Here is a 25,232-nt window from a genome sequence, read left to right as displayed (position 1 = left end):
ATCATCCATTATCAGATCAGCAAGTCTGTATTTAGAAATTTCTCTGCTCTCAACCTCGTGTGTAAAAACTAATGGAGACAATTTTCCTTGAGGAAACGCTAGCCTCATGGAGATTGCATTAGGACTAGAGGTAATGGAATTGCGTCTCTACCGGGCGGAATTGATGGTGATATATTGGAGTCGTTAACAGGGTTCTATAAATGTCACAGAGGCTATGAAATTCATTGGTTTAAGTTCGTCAAGCTATATATGGGTTTAGGATATTAAGGATTCTGATAGAAAAACAGTTAAAGATTTATTATAAAGCCATTTATGAATTATTTCGTGCCCATTATGGACATGTATTTCCCCAATAGGCCTAGACTATAGCTGACATTTAGCCTAAAATAAAATCTCTGATTACAAATATTTTTTTTTTTTATTCATTTTTGCTTTAACCTATAAAAAATTCTCCATGACTAGACACTGTCATTCAATGCTTGCTACAAATGTCTTTGATTTATTTTTTTCCACGATTACTGGTTGGTATCTAAAATACACAGGATAAACATGAAAAAAAATAAATTAAAAAAAAAATTTATTGCTGCAAATGTATCTATTAAAGATAATGTGTTATTTCAATCCCTTTTAAAGTTAGTTGAATTTGAAATGCTGAAAATATTTTTAATTTCCAAAAGTGCACTGAAAAAAATATATACAAAGATAGAAAGAATTCTAAATACATTTCATTTTGTATTGTATTATCAGTTATTTTTCATACAAATTCTATAAGTATCCAATTTGATTTTTGTGGTGGTAGCGTTCTTAAAGGTGTTTATTCTACCACTTGCCATCCACCTGAACAAATTAATGGTCATTCATGTTTTTTTGTTAACTCTATTCCGTCGTTCTATAATCTCAATCATATTATGGTATGTCCAATAACAATTCTATTACTCAATAAAAAATAAAAGAAACCAAATCCACCAAAGTCAACCCCCACACCTTAGTTAATATAAGTATCATGACTGTCGTAATGCTTGAAGTATGAATTATAAATGCAGTATGTGCATGTTGCTTATTAATTTTGATGAGTTATTTCCCTTGACGTTTGAATGATCGATACCATCACTGGGTTACAGAGTGCTGTGACTCACTCCTACCTGTGTTTGATCCTAAATTTATGTCAACAACTTACAGTTATAGATAAAGTGATGCTTCATTAGATTCCATGTCAAAACAAAGAAACATGGAAACCTATGTCAACATGAATAAGTCTAAACCTACTAATGTTTTGAATAAATTACCAGGTAATTATCAGTTAAATTGATGTTATGATGTTATAGTGTTAAGGTGCATTACAGTTTCCCAAAACACTCGCTATCACGAAGCGACAAGCATGGTATGCCACAGTCTCCCAAAATACACACAATCACAAGGAGACAAACATGGTATACCACAGTCTCCCATAGCCAAAATGCACACAATCACAAGGAGACAAACATGGTATACCACAGTCTCCCAAAATGCACACAATCACAAGGAGACAAACATGGTATACCACAGTCTCCCATGGCCAAAATACACACAATCACAAGGAGACAAACATGGTATGCCACAGTCTCCCAAAATACACACTATCACAAGGAGACAAACATGGTATACCACAGTTTTCCATAGCCAAAATATACACAATCACATGGAGACAAACATGGTATACCACAGTCTCCCATGGCCAAAATACACACAATCACAAGAAGAAAAACATGGTATACCACAGTCTTCCAAAACACACACTATCACAAGGAGACAAACATGGTATACCACAGTCTCCCAAAATACACACAATCACAAGGAGACAAACATGGTATACCACAGTCTCCCAAAATACACACAATCACAAGGAGACAAACATGGTATACCACAGTCTCCCAAAATACACACAATCACAAGGAGACAAACATGGTATACCACAGTCTCCCAAAATACACACAATCACAAGGAGACAAACATGGTATACCACAGTCTCCCAAAATACACACAATCACAAGGAGACAAACATGGTATACCACAGTCTCCCAAAATACACACTATCACAAGGAGACAAACATGGTATACCACAGTCTCCCAAAATACATACAATCACAAAGAGACATACATGGTATACCACAGTCTCTCAAAATGCACACAATCACAAGGAGACAAACATGGTATACCACAGTCTCCCAAAATACACACAATCACAAGGAGACAAACACACAAATAAAATCACAGTGAAATAAAAAATCATTTCTATGGAATATATATTCAGCCACTAAATGGCCTCCTTCAATCCAAAATCTTTACTTACCACAGTCTCCTAAAATATGAATATATTGCATTAGCTGTTCATATGACTTAAAAATTAAAAAAAACTAAATCAAATTAAATCAAATTAAACACAAACAATAAGTTTGAATGGAAGTTGGTAAAAGTGCTGTCTGGCAAAAAGGAGAAAAATGTAAAATTTTGTTGCTTGAATGGGACTGAATAGATGTCCTTGTAGAGTCATGCATTTGTCCTATTCTAGGTAACCCCTATTATACAGTTAGAGATGTAGATGTCTTCTGGGACCTGTTGTCACATCTTGTTAGGCTCTATGGGAAACACAGTGTATATAAATCAATGGTAGTAGCTTGGTCTGTCGACAGTGATATGGACAGAGGCTACGATCCCTATGGACATATGTATAGTGACTAGTGTGTTTGTATACTGTATAAATTAGCAGTTTCTCCTGGTTTATGTCAGGGCAGACATCTGGTGACATGGGCTGTAGACCACCATACAAATTAACAGCTTAGAATGCATGGTAAACCATTATTGAAATATGATAAACTATATATATACACTGTATAAATAAACATCTCCATGTCAATAGCTCACAATCTCTCACAGGTTGTCCAACTTCTGAAATATGCTGAAGTGTTTGACCACTACAAATCAACAGTTCCTCCATGTTAGATCTAGGATTATACCATAGTGATATATATTAAGTACATTATCCTTAGGCATAGTTTACAACTGATTTGAATATTCATGATCTACACCCTGATTTGAATATTCATGATCTACACCCCAGGTTTTGTTTACATATGACAAGCTCATGTGTACTTGGGTATACAGGAATATGGTCATTTTTAGGACATGCTACTAATAGTCAGATGCCAATATTCAGTCTTGAATAAAAGAAAATACAAGAGATTACTGACAGCAATCTAGTGATGTTGTTTCTAATTACTTAATTGGGTATAGCACAATTACATTATAAGTTACATGAATATTTATTACTTTGATGGAATACATATTCATGATACCTGTGTACAGTAAAACATGTTTATAAGGAACATGCTGACAACAATATATAATTATAACTGCTTTTTATTCTGTCAAGGTTCCTATAAGATTTCTGTTATGTTTCTACAACAAACTATACTAATATAGCAAGGTGATTTTGTTGGTCCATATAGGTGTGTTTTAATCAGGCTTTACCGTAATTGATTGGTTTAGACAGCTGCCATTTACTTATAATGTCTTCCCTATTGTACAGAGTTACAATAATAGTTATATTAATCAATTTAAAATGATATACATATGACCTGAAAATGTGTTTGATAGATGGTCTAGACACTCTCACCAATATGTATTCCATATTTACAGAGTAACATGCTATTTTAGTTAATTACTCCCTTTACTGCCCGCATGACTTCACTTATTGTTGGGTTTGGTTCCATCAACCATTGTCTACGTTTTGACAGCACCACTGAGAACAATAGGATGGATCATCACGATTGTCCCTCCAACCACTCTGTGCCTGGGTTTTGATATGTAGATCATTAGCATGATGTCTATGATGTATATGTTTTGTTGATTGAAATAGATTCCTATTGATTTCCTCGGTATAAAATTATGTATGAAATATTCATATTTAGGTCTACAGGGACTACTCCCTTGTATTTACTGGTACAAATGAGCTTGAAGGCACTCTACAGTATAATTAGGAGTTTCTGCCATTATTTAGTGGCGGAGTGACTACGATGTCTCAACATAGTGTATAATACCTCAAGCGCTGCTCTACCTCTGGGTCAAAAGTTTGAATCCAATATGGGGCAGTTACAAGGGACCACTGTGGGTGGTTTTTTCTCTGGATACTCTGGCAAAATTCCTCCACTATCTTGACTTACCCATCTTTAAATGACCCTGGCTTTTGATGGGACGTTTAACCAAACCAAGCCTTGGATTAACTTGTATAAATTAGCATTAAATACAATATAAATGAGAGTTTCAGCCCTCAGTTAAGACACTGTTCAATATAACTGAGAGTTTCAGCCCTCAGTTAAGACACTGTACAATATAACTGAGAGTTTCAGCCCTCAGTTAAGACACTGTACAATATAAATGAGAGTTTCAGCCCTCAGTTAAGACACTGTACAATATCATTGAGACTTTCAGCCCTCAGTTAAGACAATGTACAATTTAACTGAGAGTTTCAGTCCTCAGTTAAGACACTATACAATAAAACTGAGAGTTTCAGCCCTCAGTTAAGACACTGTACAATATAAATGAGGGTTTCAGCCCTCAGTTAAGACACTATACAATATAACTGAGAGTTTCAGCCCTCAGTTAAGACACTATACAATATAAATGAGAGTTTCAGCCCTCAATTAAGACATGTACAATATAACTGAGAGTTTCAGCCCTCAGTGAAGACACTGTACAATATAAATGAGAGTTTCAGTCCTCAGTTAAGACACTATACAATAAAACTGAGAGTTTCAGCCCTCAGTTAAGACACTGGACAATATAACGGAGACTTTCAGCCCACAGTTAAGACATGTACAATATAACTGAGAGTTTCAGCCCTCAGTTAAGACACTGTACAATATAACTAAGAGTTTCAGCCCTCAGTTAAGACACTGTACAATATAACGGAGAGTTTCAGCCCTCAGTTAAGACACTGTACAATATAAATGAGAGTTTCAGTCCTCAGTTAAGACACTATACAATAAAACTGAGAGTTTCAGCCCTCAGTTAAGACACTGTACAATATAACTGAGAGTTTCAGCCCTCAGTTAAGACATGTACAATATAACTAAGAGTTTCAGCCCTCAGTTAAGACACTGTACAATATAACTGAGAGTTTCAGCCCTCAGTTAAGACATGTACAATATAACTGAGAGTTTCAGCCCTCAGTTAAGACACTGTACAATATAACTGAGAGTTTCAGCCCTCAGTTAAGACATTTACAATATAACTAAGAGTTTCAGCCCTCAGTTAAGACACTGTACAATATAAATGAGAGTTTCAGCCCTCAGTTAAGACACTGTACAATATAACTGCGAGTTTCAGCCCTCAGTTAAGACACTGTACAATATAACGGAGACTTTCAGCCCACAGTTAAGACATGTACAATATAACTGAGAGTTTCAGCCCTCAGTGAAGACACTGTACAATATAAATGAGAGTTTCAGTCCTCAGTTAAGACACTATACAATAAAACTGAGAGTTTCAGCCCTCAGTTAAGACACTGGACAATATAACGGAGACTTTCAGCCCACAGTTAAGACATGTACAATATAACTGAGAGTTTCAGCCCTCAGTTAAGACAATGTACAATTTAACTGAGAGTTTCAGTCCTCAGTTAAGACACTATACAATAAAACTGAGAGTTTCAGCCCTCAGTTAAGACACTGTACAATATAAATGAGAGTTTCAGTCCTCAGTTAAGACACTATACAATAAAACTGAGAGTTTCAGCCCTCAGTTAAGACACTGGACAATATAAATGAGAGTTTCAGCCCTCAATTAAGACATGTACAATATAACTGAGAGTTTCAGCCCTCAGTTAAGACACTGTACAATATAAATGAGAGTTTCAGCCCTCAGTTAAGACACTGTACAATATAACTGAGAGTTTCAGCCCTCAGTTAAGACACTGTACAATATAACGGAGACTTTCAGCCCACAGTTAAGACATGTACAATATAACTGAGAGTTTCAGCCCTCAGTTAAGACACTGTACAATATAACTGAGAGTTTCAGCCCTCAGTTAAGACACTGTACAATATAATTGAGATTTTCAGCCCTCAGTTAAGACACTGTTCAATATAACGGAGAGTTTCAGCCCTCAGTTAAGACACTGTACAATATAACGGAGAGTTTCAGCCCTCAGTTAAGACACTGTACAATATAAATGAGAGTTTCAGCCCTCAGTTAAGACACTGTACAATATAAATGAGAGTTTCAGCCCTCAGTTAAGACACTATACAATAAAACTGAGAGTTTCAGCCCTCAGTTAAGACACTATACAATATAACTGAGAGATTCAGCTCGGTCCTGTCCCATCACAACATCACAGATCAATGAGATTACAGTTAGTCATTATTCCAGTGATTCAGCGACCTCTCCATTAAAAGCTGGCGTACCACTTGGGGAATTGTCGGTGTGGTATTGATTCTATGAAATTACAAACATTGTCGTGTCAAAATTTCTCTAATTACTAATTTATAATGGGCTCAAACTGCTGATAGGCTACTAGACAGGCCACTGGTAAAACTTGCAGCTAGTCTCTCTAATATTAATTACCAGAGGTAGTCTACCCCAGTATTATATATATACTTTCAGTGTAGATGCTTTATTATGAAAACTTTAATTAGGGGGAGATAATCTAGCAGCTATGGTCTGTTGACAAGTCTTCAGCCTATAAAAATTGTATAGCTGTTGTTTGTGGCAATAATGGTTCCTAAAATCAGAGATTGGAATCTCTGATATAATGTATAATTAGACTTTCCTGACAAGTTGTATTTCTAAAAACTTGAGCAATGAGCTGATCTGTTTCATCCATGAGTTGAGTATGCAAAGCGAGATCATCCATAAGTTTCAACAATGTGGCCCAGCTTTCACGCCTGAAACCTTGTTTTGGTGCCTCATTAAAGCCCACTACTGGACCATCGTAATATTGTCTCAGAAGCCACCTACTGGACCATCATAATATTGTCTCAGAAGCCACCTACTGGACCATCGTAATATTGTCTCAGAAGCCACCTACTGGACCATCATAATATTGTCTCAGAAGCCATCTATAATAGACCATCGTAATATTGTTTCAGAAGCCACCTACTGGACCATGGTAATATTGTCTCAGATTCCACCTACTGGACCATCGTAATATTGTCTCAGAAACCATCTATAATAGACCATTGTAATATTGTCTCAGAAGCCACCTACTGGACCATGGTAATATTGTCTCAGATTCCACCTAATGGACCTTCGTAATATTGTCTCAGATTCCACCTAATGGACCATCGTAATATTGTCTCAGAAGCCACCTACTGGACCATCGTAATATTGTCTCAGAAGCCACCTACTGGACCATCGTAATATTGTCTCAGAAGCCACCTACTGGACCATCGTAATATTGTCTCAGATTCCACCTACTGGACCATCGTAATATTTTCGCAGAAGCCATCTACTGGACCATCGTATTATTTTCTCAGAAGCCATCTACTGGACCAGCGTATTATTGTCTCAGAAGCCATCTACTTGACCTGCATAATATTGTCTCAGAAGCCATCTACTGGACCAGCATAGTGTTGCCTCAGAAGCCATTTAGTGACAGGAGAGATGAGCAGTGATGGTATTTGTCTTACAATGCCGTTGTGTGGGCGCAGCTTGAGAAGACAAATACATTAGGATTAATTATTAATCCTGAAGATTCACACTGTATCAGTCAGCTGGAAACTTTATTATCCCTGTGTGTGAGGGGTCAGGAATCGGTTACAAACGTATAAAATTGCTGGATCAATAGCCATAGTTGACTATCAACAGACTGATGGAATGTCCAGATACATTAAACTGAATGGTCAACAGCTCCTTATCTTAGAAAAATGACAGCTGATCTTAAACCAAACAGGAATTTGTTACAGTCATAAATAACACAGGAATTTGTCATAAACAACACAGGAATTTGTCATAAACAACACAGGAATTTGTCATAAACAACACAGGAATTTGTCACAGTCATAAACAACACAGGAATTTGTAACAGTCATAAACAACACAGGAATTTGTCACAGTCATAAACAACACAGGAATTTGTAACAGTCATAAACAACACAGGAATTTGTCATAAACAACACAGGAATTTGTAACAGACATAAACAACACAGGAATTTGTTACAGTCATAAACAACACAGGAATTTGTAACAGTCATAAACAACACAGGAATTTGTAACAGTCATTAACAACACAGGAATTTGTAACAGTCATAAACAACACAGGAATTTGTCATAAACAACACAGGAATTTGTAACAGTCATAAACAACACAGGAATTTGTAACAGTCATAAACAACACAGGAATTTGTAACAGTCATAAACAACACAGGAATTTGTCACAGTAATAAACAACACAGGAATTTGTCATAAACAACACAGGAATTTGTAACAGACATAAACAACACAGGAATTTGTAACAGTCATAAACAACACAGGAATTTGTAACAGACATAAACAACACAGGAATTTGTCACAGTCATAAACAACACAGGAATTTGTAACAGTCATAAACAACACAGGAATTTGTAACAGTCATAAACAACACAGATAATTTGTAACAGACATAAACAACACAGGAATTTGAAACAGTCATAAACAACACAGGAATTTGTAACAGTCATAAACAACACAGGAATTTGTAACAGTCATAAACAACACAGGAATTTGTAACAATCATAAACAACACAGGAATTTGTCACAATCATAAACCACACAGGAATTTGAAACAATCATAAACAACACAGGAATTTGTCACAATCATAAACAACACAGGAATTTGAAACAATCATAAACATTAAAGAACCTTCATTGACCAGCAATTTTATTTTAACAAGTTGATATGCTTTTCTCATATATCTATGATCACCTATTACAGATACAGCAGGTATTTTTGAAGTTTAGTGAAATATCTGGTATTTAGCTTCATGTACACTGTAGCTTTTGTTTTTTCAGCGCAGACAAATTTGATTACTAAATAATTACATTCTACCATGGCCTATTGATAAACCTAGTATAATCAACAAATCAATCCTGCATCGAATGGTTGTGGTTAAAACGCCACCAATTTTCATGTGATATTTACCCCCTGCAGACAAAGCCAGATAAAAACCACAATCCCTATGATAATAGAGCGTCTAAAAAATAACTGTTGCCAGAGATAAAAGCTGATGTCACCTCTGACATTTACCAGAGCTTTTTGCTACAGCCAGTCTGAGGCCAGCATAAAACCAGGATGAGACCAGCGGATCAGTAATCAACTTTTCAGCTTGTACCAATCAGATTGAACCGATCTATTTTCTTGTCAGCGACACAGAAATCATTGGATTAATTAAGACTTGCGTTAGAACTGGTCGGTTGGACACTCGGATATCAATCAGGCTATAGTTACTTATTTCTGGTGTCTGTAGAGCCAGGATTATCTCTTCTGTCCAAACTCTAATATCAGCACTAATGTCTTCTGTAGTATAGTACATTCAATTTGTAAATAAAATTTAGCTATCTAAAGTTTATGGGACAAAAATAAAACATGTGTGAAAAAATAAGAAATAAAGTACAAATGAGTATTCGTATTAAAGGAAATATTATATATAATTAAGTTCGAGACATGTTTTGAAATATTATTTATTCCATGATTTAACGCTGAAAATTCTAAACTTGTTCTCGACTCTTATCGAAAGTTGTAATTTTGATTATAAACAGCTTATTTTGTGTAAATTTAGTCATGTACGACACAGGTTTATGTATTTGGCATTTAGTTTTATGTATTCCTATAATGTTAAGAGAGATCTAGTATAGCAAGTTTAATTGATTCTATAGTACCTACTACAAGCTTTTATTTCACCCGGAATAACAATGATTTGGACGATCACGACTTCCTTCCAAATGCAAGGACCTTTAAAAGCAGCCAAGATTAGTAATCACAAACACAAGAGAAAATCGTGCGTGAGCGTACTATTTCCTGTTCCCTGATTGGTGGAGGGTAGTCCTCGTCGAGAACAATCAATACGACTGTCGACTGGATTGCCTGTTTCACTTGTTTGCTCTGTTCAGTAACATATGTATTTTTAGCTCTCTGAATAGTAATCATTTCTAAAGGAATGGTCCAGGCTCTCTGAATAGTAATCGTTTCTAAAGGAATGGTCCAGGCTTTATTATCCCATGTTGGGATTAGTAAGACGTTTGATTTCTCCAAGGAATTTGATGGTCATGCTGAGATGGATAATGTGTCTTGTTGCTTACCATCTATCATGCTACTTACTCAATATTCGAGTTAAGTGCAATTAGTAATCCTGTATTTGATATATGTGTGTGTAATATCTTTTATTATTTTTATGTTCCTTCAATGAATTGGGGATGGTGGGGGCCTATTACCCATGGACGTCCTATCCCTTCCATTTGTTGTATGAAATAAAGGTCATTCATGTCTAAGAAACATCTCCTGTAACAGAAAATACCAATGTGACCCGAGCATTAAACTATGATTATAGTCCTACTTCAAAATGTTTATCACACATAGGCAAAACTTGTATATAATCTAGATTTATATCATGATTTATAAATAGTGTAGAACCATGTGTTTCTGAAGAGTTAACACCCCCTGATTTATTGATAACACACATGACCTTATAAGGATATTTGCCAATGTTTTATCCAGTAACTAGTTTGTTACACGTGATTATGTAAGATTAGTGATACCATTGGTACACGAATACTTCTTGACCATAGCTGTTAATAGGACGTTAAGTAAACAAACAAACAAAAACAAACAAACACAAATCCTCCAATGTGACTGATCTTTTTATTCCTCCCATTTAATCAAGCTTATAAAGAGACAATAGGATTTATAGTGATTCTGATTAGCCCTGTTTTATAAGATAACAATTTTGAAGTTCTTCATTGACGTCACAGTCTGATTTGTTGACCCGTTGCCATGGTAATCCTACTAGAAATTCTCTGTTTTACTGTGATTACCTTCATCACTTACGTTATAAAGATGGGCTAGATGTCTATCACTAAGTGGTTACCCTGTGGACAGTTTATATTCAGTAATTTGAGGTCACAATCTTCACGGATATTTAATATGTTTTTACCATGGTTATAGCTAATTATGTTTTATTAAATCTTTTTTTTTTTTTCTGAAGAAAGCAATTCTGCAAATAAATAAAAAGGGCAATAACGACAATCCATGAACATCACCTTAGTAAATATATTATTACACTGTAACTAATTACCTATTATGTTATGGGATAATTATATATAATGCAGTTATAGAGATTATACATCATTTGATTATTAATAATAAGCAGGAAATGAAACTTTCTTTGAACTCCTAAAATTGATGGATTTTATTTGAAATTCCCTGGTCAATATTTCATAAGACATAAGTGTTTCATTAGAGCAAAATGAACAATTTGAATTTAGTTTGTAATTTGTAGTAATTAGTATGTACAAACTCTTATGATTCCAAGAAATGTTTCATCTATATTTTGACGTAAAAATGAATTTCTTTTGTTCGAAATTTCTGAAGTAAAGCATGCATTGACTTAACAAAATTTCTTATCAAATTCATAGGGAAATTGTTTTAATATCTGGAATTTTTTTAAAATCCCCCCCCCAACAAAAATAAACCTCATCTTATAACTTTTAGTAATGATGGTACATCAATATGTATTGTCTTGGTGAGACGTAAAGGCTTATACACTAGCTAAAGAACATAAAACTTATATATAGGCAGTGCAGCACAGTACAGTCGGGTAAGAGCCTGATATTGATTTTACCTATAGACCAATGTGTGGGAGTTGGTACAGACAAGGATATGCCTGCTGCTCCCTGACAAACAAATCTTTTTATTGTCAATAAATACACAAATAAAATGTCACATTGTACCAGTAATTGCTGCTTAAGTGAATAACAACAGTAAAAGCTCTTGTTTATAAATTAACTGCTATTCTGTAATTAAATACAAAATATACCTTTAAGATAAAGGTTTTTTTTCCCTCTTAAAGAAATATTCTTCCTGTAAAATTATGAATTGACAATTAACTAAAGACCTTTCGTCTCTCAATTAGATGAGTAGATTTCACATTGTTTGTAGTCTGAAAGATCTGTTGATTAATCGGTTCTTGGAATAGAACAGTACAGTATGATTAAAAAAAATATTTTTAGTACTTCAAAGATTGATTTGTGAAGTCTCAATCCTGTTAAGGTACGTCCCTCTACATTGTAATTACCACTCCAGACACTACCAGGGAGAAGCAATGTTTTGGAGTTTAGAATAAAGATGTTTGCCACATCTCTGAGGCTGCCTTAAAATTGATGTCACCTTCAATTGTACAAGTGCATGGTATCGTCAAACAAACACCCAAAACCTATACAAACAATAATGACCTACCATTAAGTTCTAAAAATTACAATTTATAAATTACTGTGCTTTCAGGTGAGCTATATGGAGATCTACTGTGAGCGTGTACGTGACCTTTTGAACCCAGGAAATAAGAACACATTGAGGGTACGAGAACATCCCCTTCTTGGCCCCTATGTGGAGGATCTCTCCAAACTTGCAGTCCAGTCCTTCCAGGATATCAGTAACCTTATAGATGAGGGAAACAAAGCCAGGTAATTAGGGGTCAAAAGGGCAAACAAGGGCAGGTAATTAGGGGGTCTAAATGGGAAACATGGGCAGGTAATTAGGGGGAAGGGGGGGTTAAAAAGTGGGAACAAAGCCAGGTAATATTATTGGGGTCAAAAGGGAAACAAGGGCAGGTAATTATTGGGGTCAAAATGGGAAACATGGGCAGGTAATTATTGGGGTCAAAATGGGAAACAAGGGCAGGTAATTATTGGGGTCAAAATGGGAAACAGGTATTAGGGGGAGGGGTTAAAAGTGGAACAGGTAATTATGGGGGGAAGGGGGGGGGTTAAAAAGTGGAAACAAGAGTAATTATTGGGTCAAAAGGGCAAACAAGGGCAGTAAATGGCAAGGGGAGGGGTTAAAGGGGCAGGTTAAAGGGCAAAATGGAAAACAAGAGTAAGTAATTAGGGGGGAGGGGTTAAAAAGTGAAAAAAGGACAGATAATTATGGGGGTCAAAAGGGGGAAACAAGGGCATGTAATTAGGGGGGAGGGGGTAAAAAGTGGAAAAAAGGACAGGTAATTATGGGGGTCAAAAGGGGGAAAAAAGGGCATGTAATTAGGGGGTCTAAATGGGAAACATGGGAAGGTAATTAGGGGGGTTCAATTATAAGGTACAAATCCAGGTAATTGAGTGAAGGAAGCTGGGGAAACAATTGGGGTAAAAAAGGATAACAAAAGGGGAAAGAAAGGGGAGACAAGGTCACTCACTGACGGACATAAAGCAGAGTAATTTAGGAGTAAAAAAAAAAGTTTCTTTATGTGTTTTTTTCACAGTCAATGTTGATGTCATTCTGCCTTTCAGAACTGTGGCTGCCACCAATATGAATGAGACAAGTAGTCGATCCCATGCTGTGTTCACAATTATCTTCACACAGAGAAAGAAGGACTTGGCCACAAAAATGACAGGAGAAAAGGTAGAAAATCCAGAATATCTCAGAGAAATATGATAGAAAGTTTAACATATACCTAGTAATGGAAGTTCGTCATTTACAAAATTTATAACTAAACTTCAAATACTAATAGTAAATTGTAGGTTACATAGATTGTGAATTTCTGTGATTGTGAATATTATAATGGGTGATGGTTTGGTATTACTCTAAATAAGCAATGTTCATAACATAGATATTGTATTATGTTTAGGTCAGTAAGATCAGCTTGGTAGACTTGGCAGGTAGTGAGCGAGCTGACTCGACTGGAGCGAAAGGAACACGTCTAAAGGAAGGAGCCAATATCAACAAATCTCTAACTACCCTCGGCAAGGTCATCTCGGCCCTTGCTGAATGTGTAAGTTCAATTAATGGAGGATAAAACTCCTGAAAGTAGAGGCAAGATGGACGTGTAGTAAAAGGAAAATACTAGTTATCACAATGTATCCAAAATTTTCATATAGTTGTTTGGTTTCCTGTACTATCCACTTATATTGATTCCTACTTTATTAGGATTTAAATACATGTTTCAATTGAAAGAGTACAATGTGAAAATAACAATATGTTATAGGTAGCTTTATCATTATCGCTTATATTTCATCAAAGAATTAATCTTATTCAAAAGTTCAGGATTTTCTTACTATCTACTGTCTCTGTTAGAATTGTTTCAACTTTTTCTGTCTTGCCTCGATAATTTAGAGCGCTCTAGAGTCGACTGGGAAAGTAAGTGTATGATTGAAGTATAAAATTATGATTAACTCCCCTGTGTGTTGTGATTGTCTCCCTTGTGTTCATTGATTATCTCCCCTACATTTTGTGATTATCTCCCCTTTGTGTTATGATTATGAATGTTTGCCATGATTTGTTATTTCCTCTGTTTTGTTAAATGACCACTGACTGCTAATTTTTTTCTGTGTCATCCTTTTGTTTCCATCATTATAAGCAAACAAAACTAGAGCATTCCATGTATCACAAGATGTATTTGTATTTTTTGTTCGTTTTATACATTATGTACCATCAGGTATTATCAATAAATATAAAACTTAGTGTGTTATGCATGTATACATATGTCAAATATGATTTGAAATACTGAATTATAAAATGAATTTTTCTCCCAAAAAACATATCTATAGATTATGATATATCAGATTCAGGTGAAATATGGTGAATTTTATGGATAATTTTACCTCAATCCTTTTAATTGGACATGTAGTTGCTACAAAGATTTCTATTTGTCGTAAATTTGATTTGATGAAGATAACATCAATTAACTTAATTTGCCATTTTTGATTAGCTTATATTCATTACCACATAAAAATTATTATTCAGTATTGCCTCTTAGCATGTCTTTTCATTTATTAAGTTTGCATCATGGTATTAACTGGAGTGAATAGAATTTGGCTGTGATATCATTGAAGTTACCAGTATTTACCTACAGCTGTGAAAGAATTATCAATGATAAAGAAAACATCTTCCACCCCTCCATCTCATATTCATTCTAACTGTACATCCCTTTCACAACATGATCGAGAGCTTATAGTATTTGTAGTGTAAAAAATGTTCATTCTGACACATCCCATTCAGTCTTCTCTGTTATACTAAATTGTAACATGGTATTTAACAGCGTATTTATACCAGTATTGAATTTTAATAACCTAAAGATTTTTATCCGAATTAAAACAAGGTGACCATCAGTCTGAGAAAATGTTCAGTTCTACATTTTTTACATATTGTATATTTCAATAGTATTTTGGTTTTATTTGCAGTCAAATAAGAAAAAGAAGAAGGAGAATTTTATTCCATACAGAGATTCTGTTCTGACTTGGCTTCTCCGAGAAAACCTGGGTAAGCTTTCTTTCCGTCCTTGTTTATGTCATTAAGTGCAAGTTTGTCGCTGATTGAGAGAAGCTTAGAATAATCTTGTTTTCTAGTAATTCCTTAAAGTGAACAGTCGGGCAAGGTCGGGCAAGGATGGCGAAAGTCCGTTAACATGGTGTGAATGTATCCAGTTTAACTTCTTATGGAATAGAAAAATAAACTCTCGTCAAAATCTGTCTGCGTACGAAGAAATTAATTCAAAGTATAGGAATCCTAAAACGTCCTCCCGGCTGACTATGTCCGTGCCGTGGTTACATTTCCACGCAGCCTCGCTTTCAATGCTTTCAACTTTTCTTTATTACAATGGTCAAAACTTGGAAACGTAAGCTGACCTTGCAATTGACTCTCGTATTAATATGTGAGAACTTTTGGAAGGCCAATGAACGCATTTAGACTAGTTTTCTTTGCCTGACTATTCACTTTAAGCATTTCATACTAAAAGTGATAAAACACCCAACAGTTTTGAATCTTACCACTACAAAATGCAGTGTTAATCTTAAATAGCTATCATATAAAATAGGGATTAATACTTCTTGTCATAACAAAGTAATTTTGGTAAGACAAAATTGTTGTGATTTAGCCACACAATTTAAGCAAAGTAAATAACCTTAAAAATGGTAATTATTTGTATGATATTATTAGAAATATACTACATTTACAATGATTGTCTTAATCCACTTCTTCCTTACCTGTAAGTTGTAATGATTGACAGGAGGGAACTCCAAGACCGCCATGGTGGCTGCTCTTAGTCCAGCCGACATCAACTACGACGAAACTCTCAGTACTCTGAGGTAAATCAGTATTTCTTGCTTTATCATGATGTTCAGTGTTTACCCCTTAACACACATTTGGACTCTTCTAATTCTAGGGGTAGAACAGTCCATTATGAAATTTAAGGGGTAATTTTAATGAGTTATATCAGACTATATAGACACAGTGTAAGTTTAGCATCTTACACAAATTCAAGATATGTTAATAATAACTGGTTGTTGTGGATGTTCTTGTAATAATTTGTTAATGTCATATTCAGTCTAGATGATATGGTATACTGTCATATCCAGCTCATGTAAGACCAAATTTTAGAACCAATTTGACCAAATTCACTGTTGTCAAAGCGATGAGTGATTTGATTATTAAGATCACAGAGTTTGAGATAAGGAGGTTAACATTTAAAATGATCATCTTTTGTTTGGTTACAGATACGCTGACCGAGCTAAACAGATTGTATGCAAGGCTGTGGTCAACGAGGATCCCAACGCCAGAATTATCCGGGAACTCAAGGAAGAGGTGGCCAAACTACGGGATATCCTCGTACATGAAGGGATAGAACTTGGAGCAGGTAATATTTTTATCATATATTTAATATATTATTCATTTTTTGTTTCCAAGATTAGTTATTAAAATATTGAATACATGTACATGTATAAGGAATCATTTTGTAAGATAGCTAGGTAATAATTTTACTTTGTATACCATACATATTTTAATCATGTGTGCAAAACTCTACTACTTTAAAAAAAAAAAAAAAAAATTATTTGTTAAATTAGGGGAGACAACTCTATATACATAACTTTTAATTGTAAATAACCTTTGTTTTAACCTTTCTTCAGGACTTCATGGTTTACCTGTGGCCCCCAAGATTCCACAAGGACCCGGGTCAAGGTCAAGGAAGAATTCTGTTTCTATAGAAGGAGGTGAGGACGCCATTGAGAGACTACAAATGTCAGAGAAATTAATCGCAGAGCTGAACGAGTCGTGGGAGGAGAAACTCAGAAAAACTGAGACAATTCGAAAGGAAAGGTAAACCTTCTGTAATTCTTAGAATAAAAGGTATCTCAAGGGAGACAATGAGAGTTTTGAGGAGGGCTAGCTTTCTTGTAAAAATAAATATTCAATAAATAGGTATTTGAAAGACCATTCAGAATGAGATATAAAGCAAAGTTTCTATGCATGATGATCTTAAAATGAAAAAGTATCAACCATTGCCATTTTATATCTTTTTATATTTTTGGTTTATTTGTAACAGAGAAGCTGTCCTGGCAGAAATGGGCGTGGCACTTCGGGAAGACGGCGGGACTATTGGAGTGTTTTCTCCTAAAAAGGTAAAAATCATTTCACCTGTAAATGTTATAAATAAAGCTATTTTACCCAATGTCAGAAAACATAAGAAAATATTTGAGATATTAGGCTGTAAGGGTATATAGAACATTACATTTACTCAAACTCTAATTGACCCTAACCTTGATGACTTTGATACTATGTGTAAAACTCTAATTGACCTTCACCTTGATGACTTTGATACTATGTGTAAAACTCTAATTGACCTTCACCTTGATGACTTTGATACTTTATGTACAACAGTCTCCTCACTTGGTGAACCTGAATGAAGACCCCGTTGATGTCAGAATGTTTGATCTACTACATCAAGGCAGGCTCAAACACCATGTAAGTATTTTATACTTCATTTGAAAATAGTTAAATACACTCTGTTGTTCCATCGTTAGAGATGCCATTGATTTGTCACATTTATCACATGTAGTGATGGAGATTCAAAAGAGCACAGAGAAGTCATTATCGAAATAAAAAAAAATATACTGCAAATTTAATTGCCAATTCAGATTTATGTTAATTTTAAACTGAAAATATATGCAAAGGTATATTTCTATAATGTATTAGAGGCCTCCAGTTTATAAAGAGATAGATGAAACATATCTAGACAAAAGTACTCTCTGACTATATACTGGCAAGTAAAACTTACAATTTCTGTATAAGAATCATGACATAATCATACTAAAACATTGTCAGAATTTGGTTTTTGTCCATGGATAAGTCACACTGGTGTGTAAGTCACACTCCAGATTTTTTAGGGAAAAAGTAGCGACTTATACTCCGGAAAATACGGTCAATGAATTAAGATCATGATAATATTTCTAGAAAAGATTTAAAATAGATGAAATCATGTTGTGTTTTAATGATAACCATGCTGTGTTTTATGGATAATCATTTTGTATTTTAGGGTGGGCCACGGAAAATCAGCTAAACAACATGACATTCAACTGAGTGGGTCTCATATACTGGAGGAGCACTGCTTCTTCTCCTGTGAGGATGGTAAGGGTCTAGAGTTCATGTAACTAGGAATTCAACTATTTCTGGTGGTTTTAATGAGGGATAGAGTTGAGTAAGGTTTTGATATTTGGAATGGACATCAAAGCGAAGCAAACCATGAAACAAATATCAGTTTCTGAAATAAATTTATTTTTTTGTTTATCAATGTCATCAAATGCTAATTATTTTACATTTTCTACTCCTTCAGAAAAAGTCACGCTAACTCCATTAGCAGAAGCGATGTGCTACGTCAATGGTCGCCAGATTACCGAGCCAACGGAACTAAAGACTGGAGCTCGCGTCATTCTGGGAAAACATCACGTGTTCAGATTTAATCATCCCATTCAAGGTGAGCTTGCTGTCTTATTAATATATTGGGGATATGTTATCATAATGCTCTGTGATCTATCAGTAACTTCAGTTGCTCTTAGTTGCTATTAAAGGCATATTTATAGAACATGATCCTTACGTTTTTTAATTAGAACAATAACATAAGTAGACAACTAAACCTAAATGCTTGTCTTGTCCTACAGCAAGGAGAAGTAGAGCCTATCTACTAGAGGATAATCCTGCAGAAAATCCAAGTAGTAAGTATATATTTATCAATTTGGTAGTTTTTACGCAAGGAAATGAGATTAATGTTTTTCATAATTGAAGGTATTTGACTAAAAGATGTTTTGATGACCCAACAACATATTTTTCTTCTTAAAATGCTCATATAAAAGAGATATTTCGTGAATTTGTACACTAACAAGAATTTTTCAAAGAAATTAAAGAATATTTTATGTTTTTATCAAAACTGTCATGAAATACTGTATAGAATATAATACATATTACTGTGACATATACTGTATTTGATGTAAAATGTTTCTGAATTACAGCTGAACCAGTTGACTGGACGTTTGCCCAGCTGGAGCTGTTAGAGAAACAAGGCATAGATCTGAGGACGGAGATGGAACAGAGGTAGGATAAATAATCTCAAAATAGAAATGTGAATTTTGCATGATTTATGGTAATATTTGAGAGATTTGTTATTCTTGTGTTTTAAAATAAATTGATTTTGGTTTATATAACTTTATGATAGAATGATGAATTTGATTTATAAATTTATGATAGAATGATGAATTTGATTTATAACTTTATGATAGAATGATGAATTTGATTTATATAACTTTATGATAAAATGATGAATTTGATTTATATAACTTTATGATGAAAATGATGAATTTGATTTATATAACTTTATGATGGAATGATCAAGATTTCAACCCTCTGACAGCTACATTCTATCAAAATGTGTGTTCAATGATTTTCTCATTTTGATCTACAGGAGTTACTTCCCTTTGTTTCACTCTCCAGTGATTGTCACCAGAGTAACTTCCCTTTGTTTCACTCTGTCAGTGATTGTCACCAGAGTAACTTCCCTTTGTTTCACTCCGTCAGTGATTGTCACCAGAATAATATCCCTTCACTCGTCAGTGATTGTGTCTATGAGATGATTTCTATCAAAATGTGTGTTCAATGATTTTCTCAATTGATCTACCGGAGTTACTTCCTTTGTATCACTCTCTCAATGATTGTGTCTATGAGATGATTTCTCTCTGTGTTTTAGGTTATGTGTTCTAGAAGAGCAGTATAAAAAGGAGAAAGAAGAGGCAGATCAGTTGTTTGAGCAGCAGAGGAAGGATTATGAGATCCGTATCCAGTCTCTACAAGAACAAGTGGAACGACATTCCATGATATCTAGCTACGCTAATGTAGAAGATTTACTCTCAGAGGAAGTGGAAATTCAGGGTAGGTAACTCTTAACATATATGTACAAAAAATCTAGTGTTACCCGTGTAAGTGGCAATCACTTAGAGGTGGAGACATTTACAGTCAGCCTTTATACATAAATTGTTTGAGTCATTAAGATGATTGATATTCTATCACCAACCCTCCAGTGAAGTTACTCATCATCAGTCTAAAATATCTTGAAATCTGGCCTCTTCTTACGAAATAATTCCATATACTTTAATGTCCATAGCTGTTTGTATGATATTTTACACATTGTCTATATGTATAGTTTTCATTCAATCTTAAATTTCTTTCAGAATGCACTTGGACAGAAAGAGAAAGAGAGCTGGCATCCTGGGCCTTCAGGAAGTGGAAGTACCATCAGTTTACGTCTTTACGGGTACGATATGAGATTGTTTCACAGCTCGACATTTTCCAGTACAAAAAGTGCAATATGATATGGAGATCATATACTGTTAACCATGTCTCCTCCCGTCCCGCCCTGTCTCATGCTGTTCAGATACATGAAATATTTAACAAGTGCATTCTGATTTTGTCAATTTCATGCTACAAACAAAAGCCTAAAGGCCTATAGTAGATGTGAAATATATTCATAAATAAATCATTTCGAGAATGTGAAGAAAAATGAGTTAAATTAGGAACAATAATGTAGGTGACATTATTGATGTAAATTTAAAGTAATATGATTATTTGTATGTGTTTGTACTTACAGGACGACCTTTGGGGAAATGCAATATTCCTGAAGGAAGCCAATGCAATCAGTGTGGAACTCAACAAGAAGGTAACACCTTCATTTAACATTTAGTATAGATATCTGAAATAATCTATAAATATCCTTAATTAAATGGAACCCGAGACATACATACATACATAGTAGTCGCATGTCGCATTTACTTTACAGGTTCAGTTCCAGTTCGTGCTGTTGACCGACACCTTGTACTCGCCGTTACCACCCGATATCCTTTCCTCAGATGACCGTGACCTTGAGCGACCGTTTCCAAGGACAATTGTTGCCGTGGAAGTCCAGGACACCAAAAATGGAGCAACTCATTACTGGAGTCTCGACAAACTTAGGTAGACATGCACTTTCTTCATTGTCCTCCATCTTAATGTTAAAGTTGACTCACTTTTACTCACTGTCAAGGATTGCATTGGTATCTTTTTGTATTAAGTGGAAAAAGAAAGATATTTGTATATCTCTTATATCAAAAGAAAATTTCCAAAAATTACCCAAACATCTTTTTCTTAACTTGAAAAAAAAAAAAAAAAAAAATCAATGGGACTTTGAAAGGGAGATTGTAGATCAAACATTTATGCATCAAAAATTCATTATAAACAAAAATTTATTAACTACAATAAATAACATTTTTGAAAAATGATGGGAAATAAGGCTAAATTTTTACTTTTCAATTTCTTTCCAGGTGTATTTATTTTTGTTATTATTATTGATATCAATGATTTTAATTATGGTATTAAATGCAATGTTAGGTTACTACTAACTTTATATCAAATTAACAATCTATGCCATCAGTTATTACCATTAGTTTTAATTAACATATTAATTATCAATTAACCCTCCTATTAATTAACTATTATAACCAGTAAATTCAATAGCCCAATAAATAGCTAATATAACATATATTTGCATGAAGTAGCAATTCACAGAAGATCAATAGGATAAGGTTTTGTATGAGGAGGCGATCAAATTTCCTAGTCAGAAGTAGTCGTTATTAACATTCAGTGATTGAAGTATTTTTACATGATATGAAAAAGATATGTTTTGTAATAATAGGTTGAGTGTTTTATGAAATACTTGTTATAATTTTCATGATTTGTGCCGTACCTTTGATTAATAGATTGTAAGGATGTTTTCACCAAGTTTTCACTAATCGGCAAAGTTGGAATATTGTGACAAAATCTTACATTATCTCATTGCACCTAGCATCCATTTTAGTTTTGTTTGTAAAAATGTTAAGATTGAAATCAAAAATTAATTTCATTTTGCAGCCTTGTTTTACTACCCAAGCTTGTTTTGTGATTTATGAGAGACCCATATGTTAAAAGGGATCAAGATAATTTTTGTTTGAAATAGGAATTGTTATTTCATATTTCATGACCATTCAACACCATCTCATTGATTTTCATTTTAAATTCCTTTGTTCGTGACTTGTGAGACAGTTGTTTCCTTTTACTGCCAGCTGTAGTGATAGATTGTAGTTTGCATGATTTTAAATCCCAGTTTTCCAACCATATACCAAACCTTGATTTGCTGTCAATAGAAAAGTGAGCTTATCCTTTTATCTTATATCACGAGGGAAATAAAAGAGAAAGGGCTAAAATGCAAGAAATTTATTTTGTTAGTATCAATATAATGGTAACTCAAAATTTTTCACTTGCAGAGTTGTTTTTTCAACTAAGGGTCGAGAAATGTGATTATTTATTCGAAAAAATGCTTTGCTTCTGGGCAGAGAGTTACACATCAAAATGAGATATGATAAAAATCATTTTGTTTATACCATTGAATTAATTTTCTTAAGACACTAATTGCTCCTAAATATTACTTTTTTGTGTTGAATTCACATTATACTATCACAAATAATAAATAGTTAATTAATTAACATGTTAGCCGCAATGTATCGTTAGAACCTTCCTCCAACTTTCTGAGATCAGTTATATCCCTTTATGCACCAATCGACCCCCAGCATGAGTTCCAACTTTGTCGATTAGATGTTACAAGTCCTGGTTTGGCATCTATCATCGTAGATTTCTTGTTACTTGAAAATATGAAGTGAATATTAAATCATGGCCAATTTGGGACCTTTTGAAAATTAATTTCATTAAGTGGTTTTTTTTTCAATAATTATGACGCTTTAATGTTTATATTGAATTCTTAAAGAAAAGATTTTTCATGAGTTTTGATTTTCTCTGCTGTGTTTCTATGAGCTCTAAATTCTCTTCTAAAGCATTTCTGAAGACTTTTTGATATGCTATTTTATTGAAGCTTAAAAGTCGTTCAATATTCTGTATTTTTGCTTTGAATTATGGCAATGGTGTTTTGATAGAAAAATTATAATATCTGCAAAAAAAATGTGATATATGAATGAAAAAGTTATTTTCTGTGCTATTTGTCAATAATGGAAGTTAAATTTTGATAGTTATGACAATACTTGGGCATATTGACATTGTAGACATCGCTTGGAGCTCATGCGCGACATTTATAACGAGGATTTGTCGCCTGATACCCCTGAAGCCAAACAGGATTTCCTCCAATGCCTAGTCGGCTGTGGTCCGCACCAAAACTACTTTAACTTCATTAACCTTATCCCATCCAGGTGTGTCTGTATGACCTTCACCTCTCACCTCTAACCATTGTTTGACCTCTGTGTGACCTCTGTTGGTGTTGTGCTTTATGTTCATAAATTATCCAAATTACTCTGACTAATTTTTCCAGCATATTTTTTCCTTATTTTCCCACATTATTTTGCTTTTCCCTTTTGTTAATTTTTTTCAGGCTTTGTTAATTCTTAATTATCTTTTTATTTTATTTCAGTTTTAAAGGTTTTTATCACCATTCATTAATGTTGAAATGTGTTTTTTTTTTTAAAAGGATAACATTTGTAGATATATCAAGATTTTGGTACCCATTTTATTTCCTTAATCATACTGCATGCTTGAATGTATTTTGTTTTACAGACAAATTTTATTTAAGGATTTTATGACCATATATATCTTAATTTCTATTGGATAATGCAACTGTAGTGTTTTTTTGGAATTCATTTTCTTTTCTTCAAAAACAAATTTACCATACATGTTGGTCTGTAGTGTTTAACTAGTATTTAAGACTGTTGTAAAGCTTCAAGAGAGACCAAGGTTTTAAATAATCATACATGTGTACTGAAGGACCAGTATAATACATATATTAACATCTAAACATTGTATTTGAATTTGGACAATAAGGTTTATTGGACATGTGGATGAAATGTGTTGTTAAAGTTATGATAGATACAAGTATATAAAGGACATTTCTTTTCAGCATATACAAATATCAGTCTGTGTGTTCTTAAGGCATGTCACTGTGTACTAATGGGCATATGTATATAACTGATCATTGGAAACCATACGTGTAATTTTAAGTAGACAGCTAAAAGTTAGATAAAAAATTACATACTGATACTAAATAAAATTTAACCAGAGTTTTTCTATTTTATTTTAGCCTTTATGAACAGCATTTTTATAATTCTTAAAACATTCATGATTTTTTTTATCCAATTACAGACAGAGGCTTGAGTTGATGCGGGAGATGTACCACAATGAGGCTGAGTTGTCGCCGACGTCTCCGGAGCCTAACCTTGACAGTATGACAGGAGGGGACCCGTTTTATGACCGCTTCCCATGGTTTAGACTCGTTGGCAGGTAAATGAAAACAGGTTCCAAAATAAAGATGGATGCCATAATAATTTCTTTAGTGTTACCATAGTTACTAATCTTTAGGTAAGGGGTCACCTGTCCCATCACATGGGTTTCCATCAGACACTTCGGTTTCCTCCCACACTATGACCCCTTGCGCACTTACATCCGGGCCATCGAGAGTGATTTACATAAGTTGTATACCTTGTTTCATAATCGATGTGAAAGAAATAAAGTTTATTTATTTATACAAATCTGTGCTCTTTCACATTGAGTGCTGTTGGTGCATCTGTCTGTATGTCATCAACTTTGCCATGTGATTGTCCATTTAGTAAAAAATGTTAAGATCCCATAGATGTGTATCAATTAAATATAACTTCTTTGTAGTTTTGTACATGGGGAGTCACTTTGTTAT

The 25,232-nt window shown here is 34.2% G+C and overlaps 1 protein-coding gene across 1 annotated transcript in view; it reads left to right on the top strand.

The window, feature by feature from the left end:
* Positions 1 to 25,232, top strand: part of LOC138314938 (kinesin-like protein unc-104) — a 66,531-nt gene that overhangs the window by 14,345 nt on the left and 26,954 nt on the right. Inside the window, 21 exon segments of the mRNA XM_069255591.1 lie at positions 12,509 to 12,687; positions 13,507 to 13,618; positions 13,845 to 13,988; positions 14,330 to 14,353; positions 15,397 to 15,475; positions 16,221 to 16,299; positions 16,708 to 16,847; positions 17,119 to 17,308; positions 17,535 to 17,610; positions 17,870 to 17,899; positions 17,901 to 17,953; positions 18,525 to 18,616; positions 18,822 to 18,962; positions 19,147 to 19,200; positions 19,495 to 19,576; positions 20,226 to 20,407; positions 20,707 to 20,789; positions 21,123 to 21,191; positions 21,312 to 21,484; positions 23,599 to 23,742; positions 24,686 to 24,823. Of these exon segments, the coding sequence (XP_069111692.1) occupies positions 12,509 to 12,687; positions 13,507 to 13,618; positions 13,845 to 13,988; positions 14,330 to 14,353; positions 15,397 to 15,475; positions 16,221 to 16,299; positions 16,708 to 16,847; positions 17,119 to 17,308; positions 17,535 to 17,610; positions 17,870 to 17,899; positions 17,901 to 17,953; positions 18,525 to 18,616; positions 18,822 to 18,962; positions 19,147 to 19,200; positions 19,495 to 19,576; positions 20,226 to 20,407; positions 20,707 to 20,789; positions 21,123 to 21,191; positions 21,312 to 21,484; positions 23,599 to 23,742; positions 24,686 to 24,823 (2,264 nt within the window).

This window comes from Argopecten irradians, chromosome 1 (genome assembly GCF_041381155.1).
Source record: "Argopecten irradians isolate NY chromosome 1, Ai_NY, whole genome shotgun sequence".
Lineage (NCBI taxonomy): Eukaryota > Metazoa > Mollusca > Bivalvia > Pectinida > Pectinidae > Argopecten > Argopecten irradians.
Note: the sequence above shows the minus strand (reverse complement) of the source record. Positions and strands in the feature narration are given on the sequence as shown.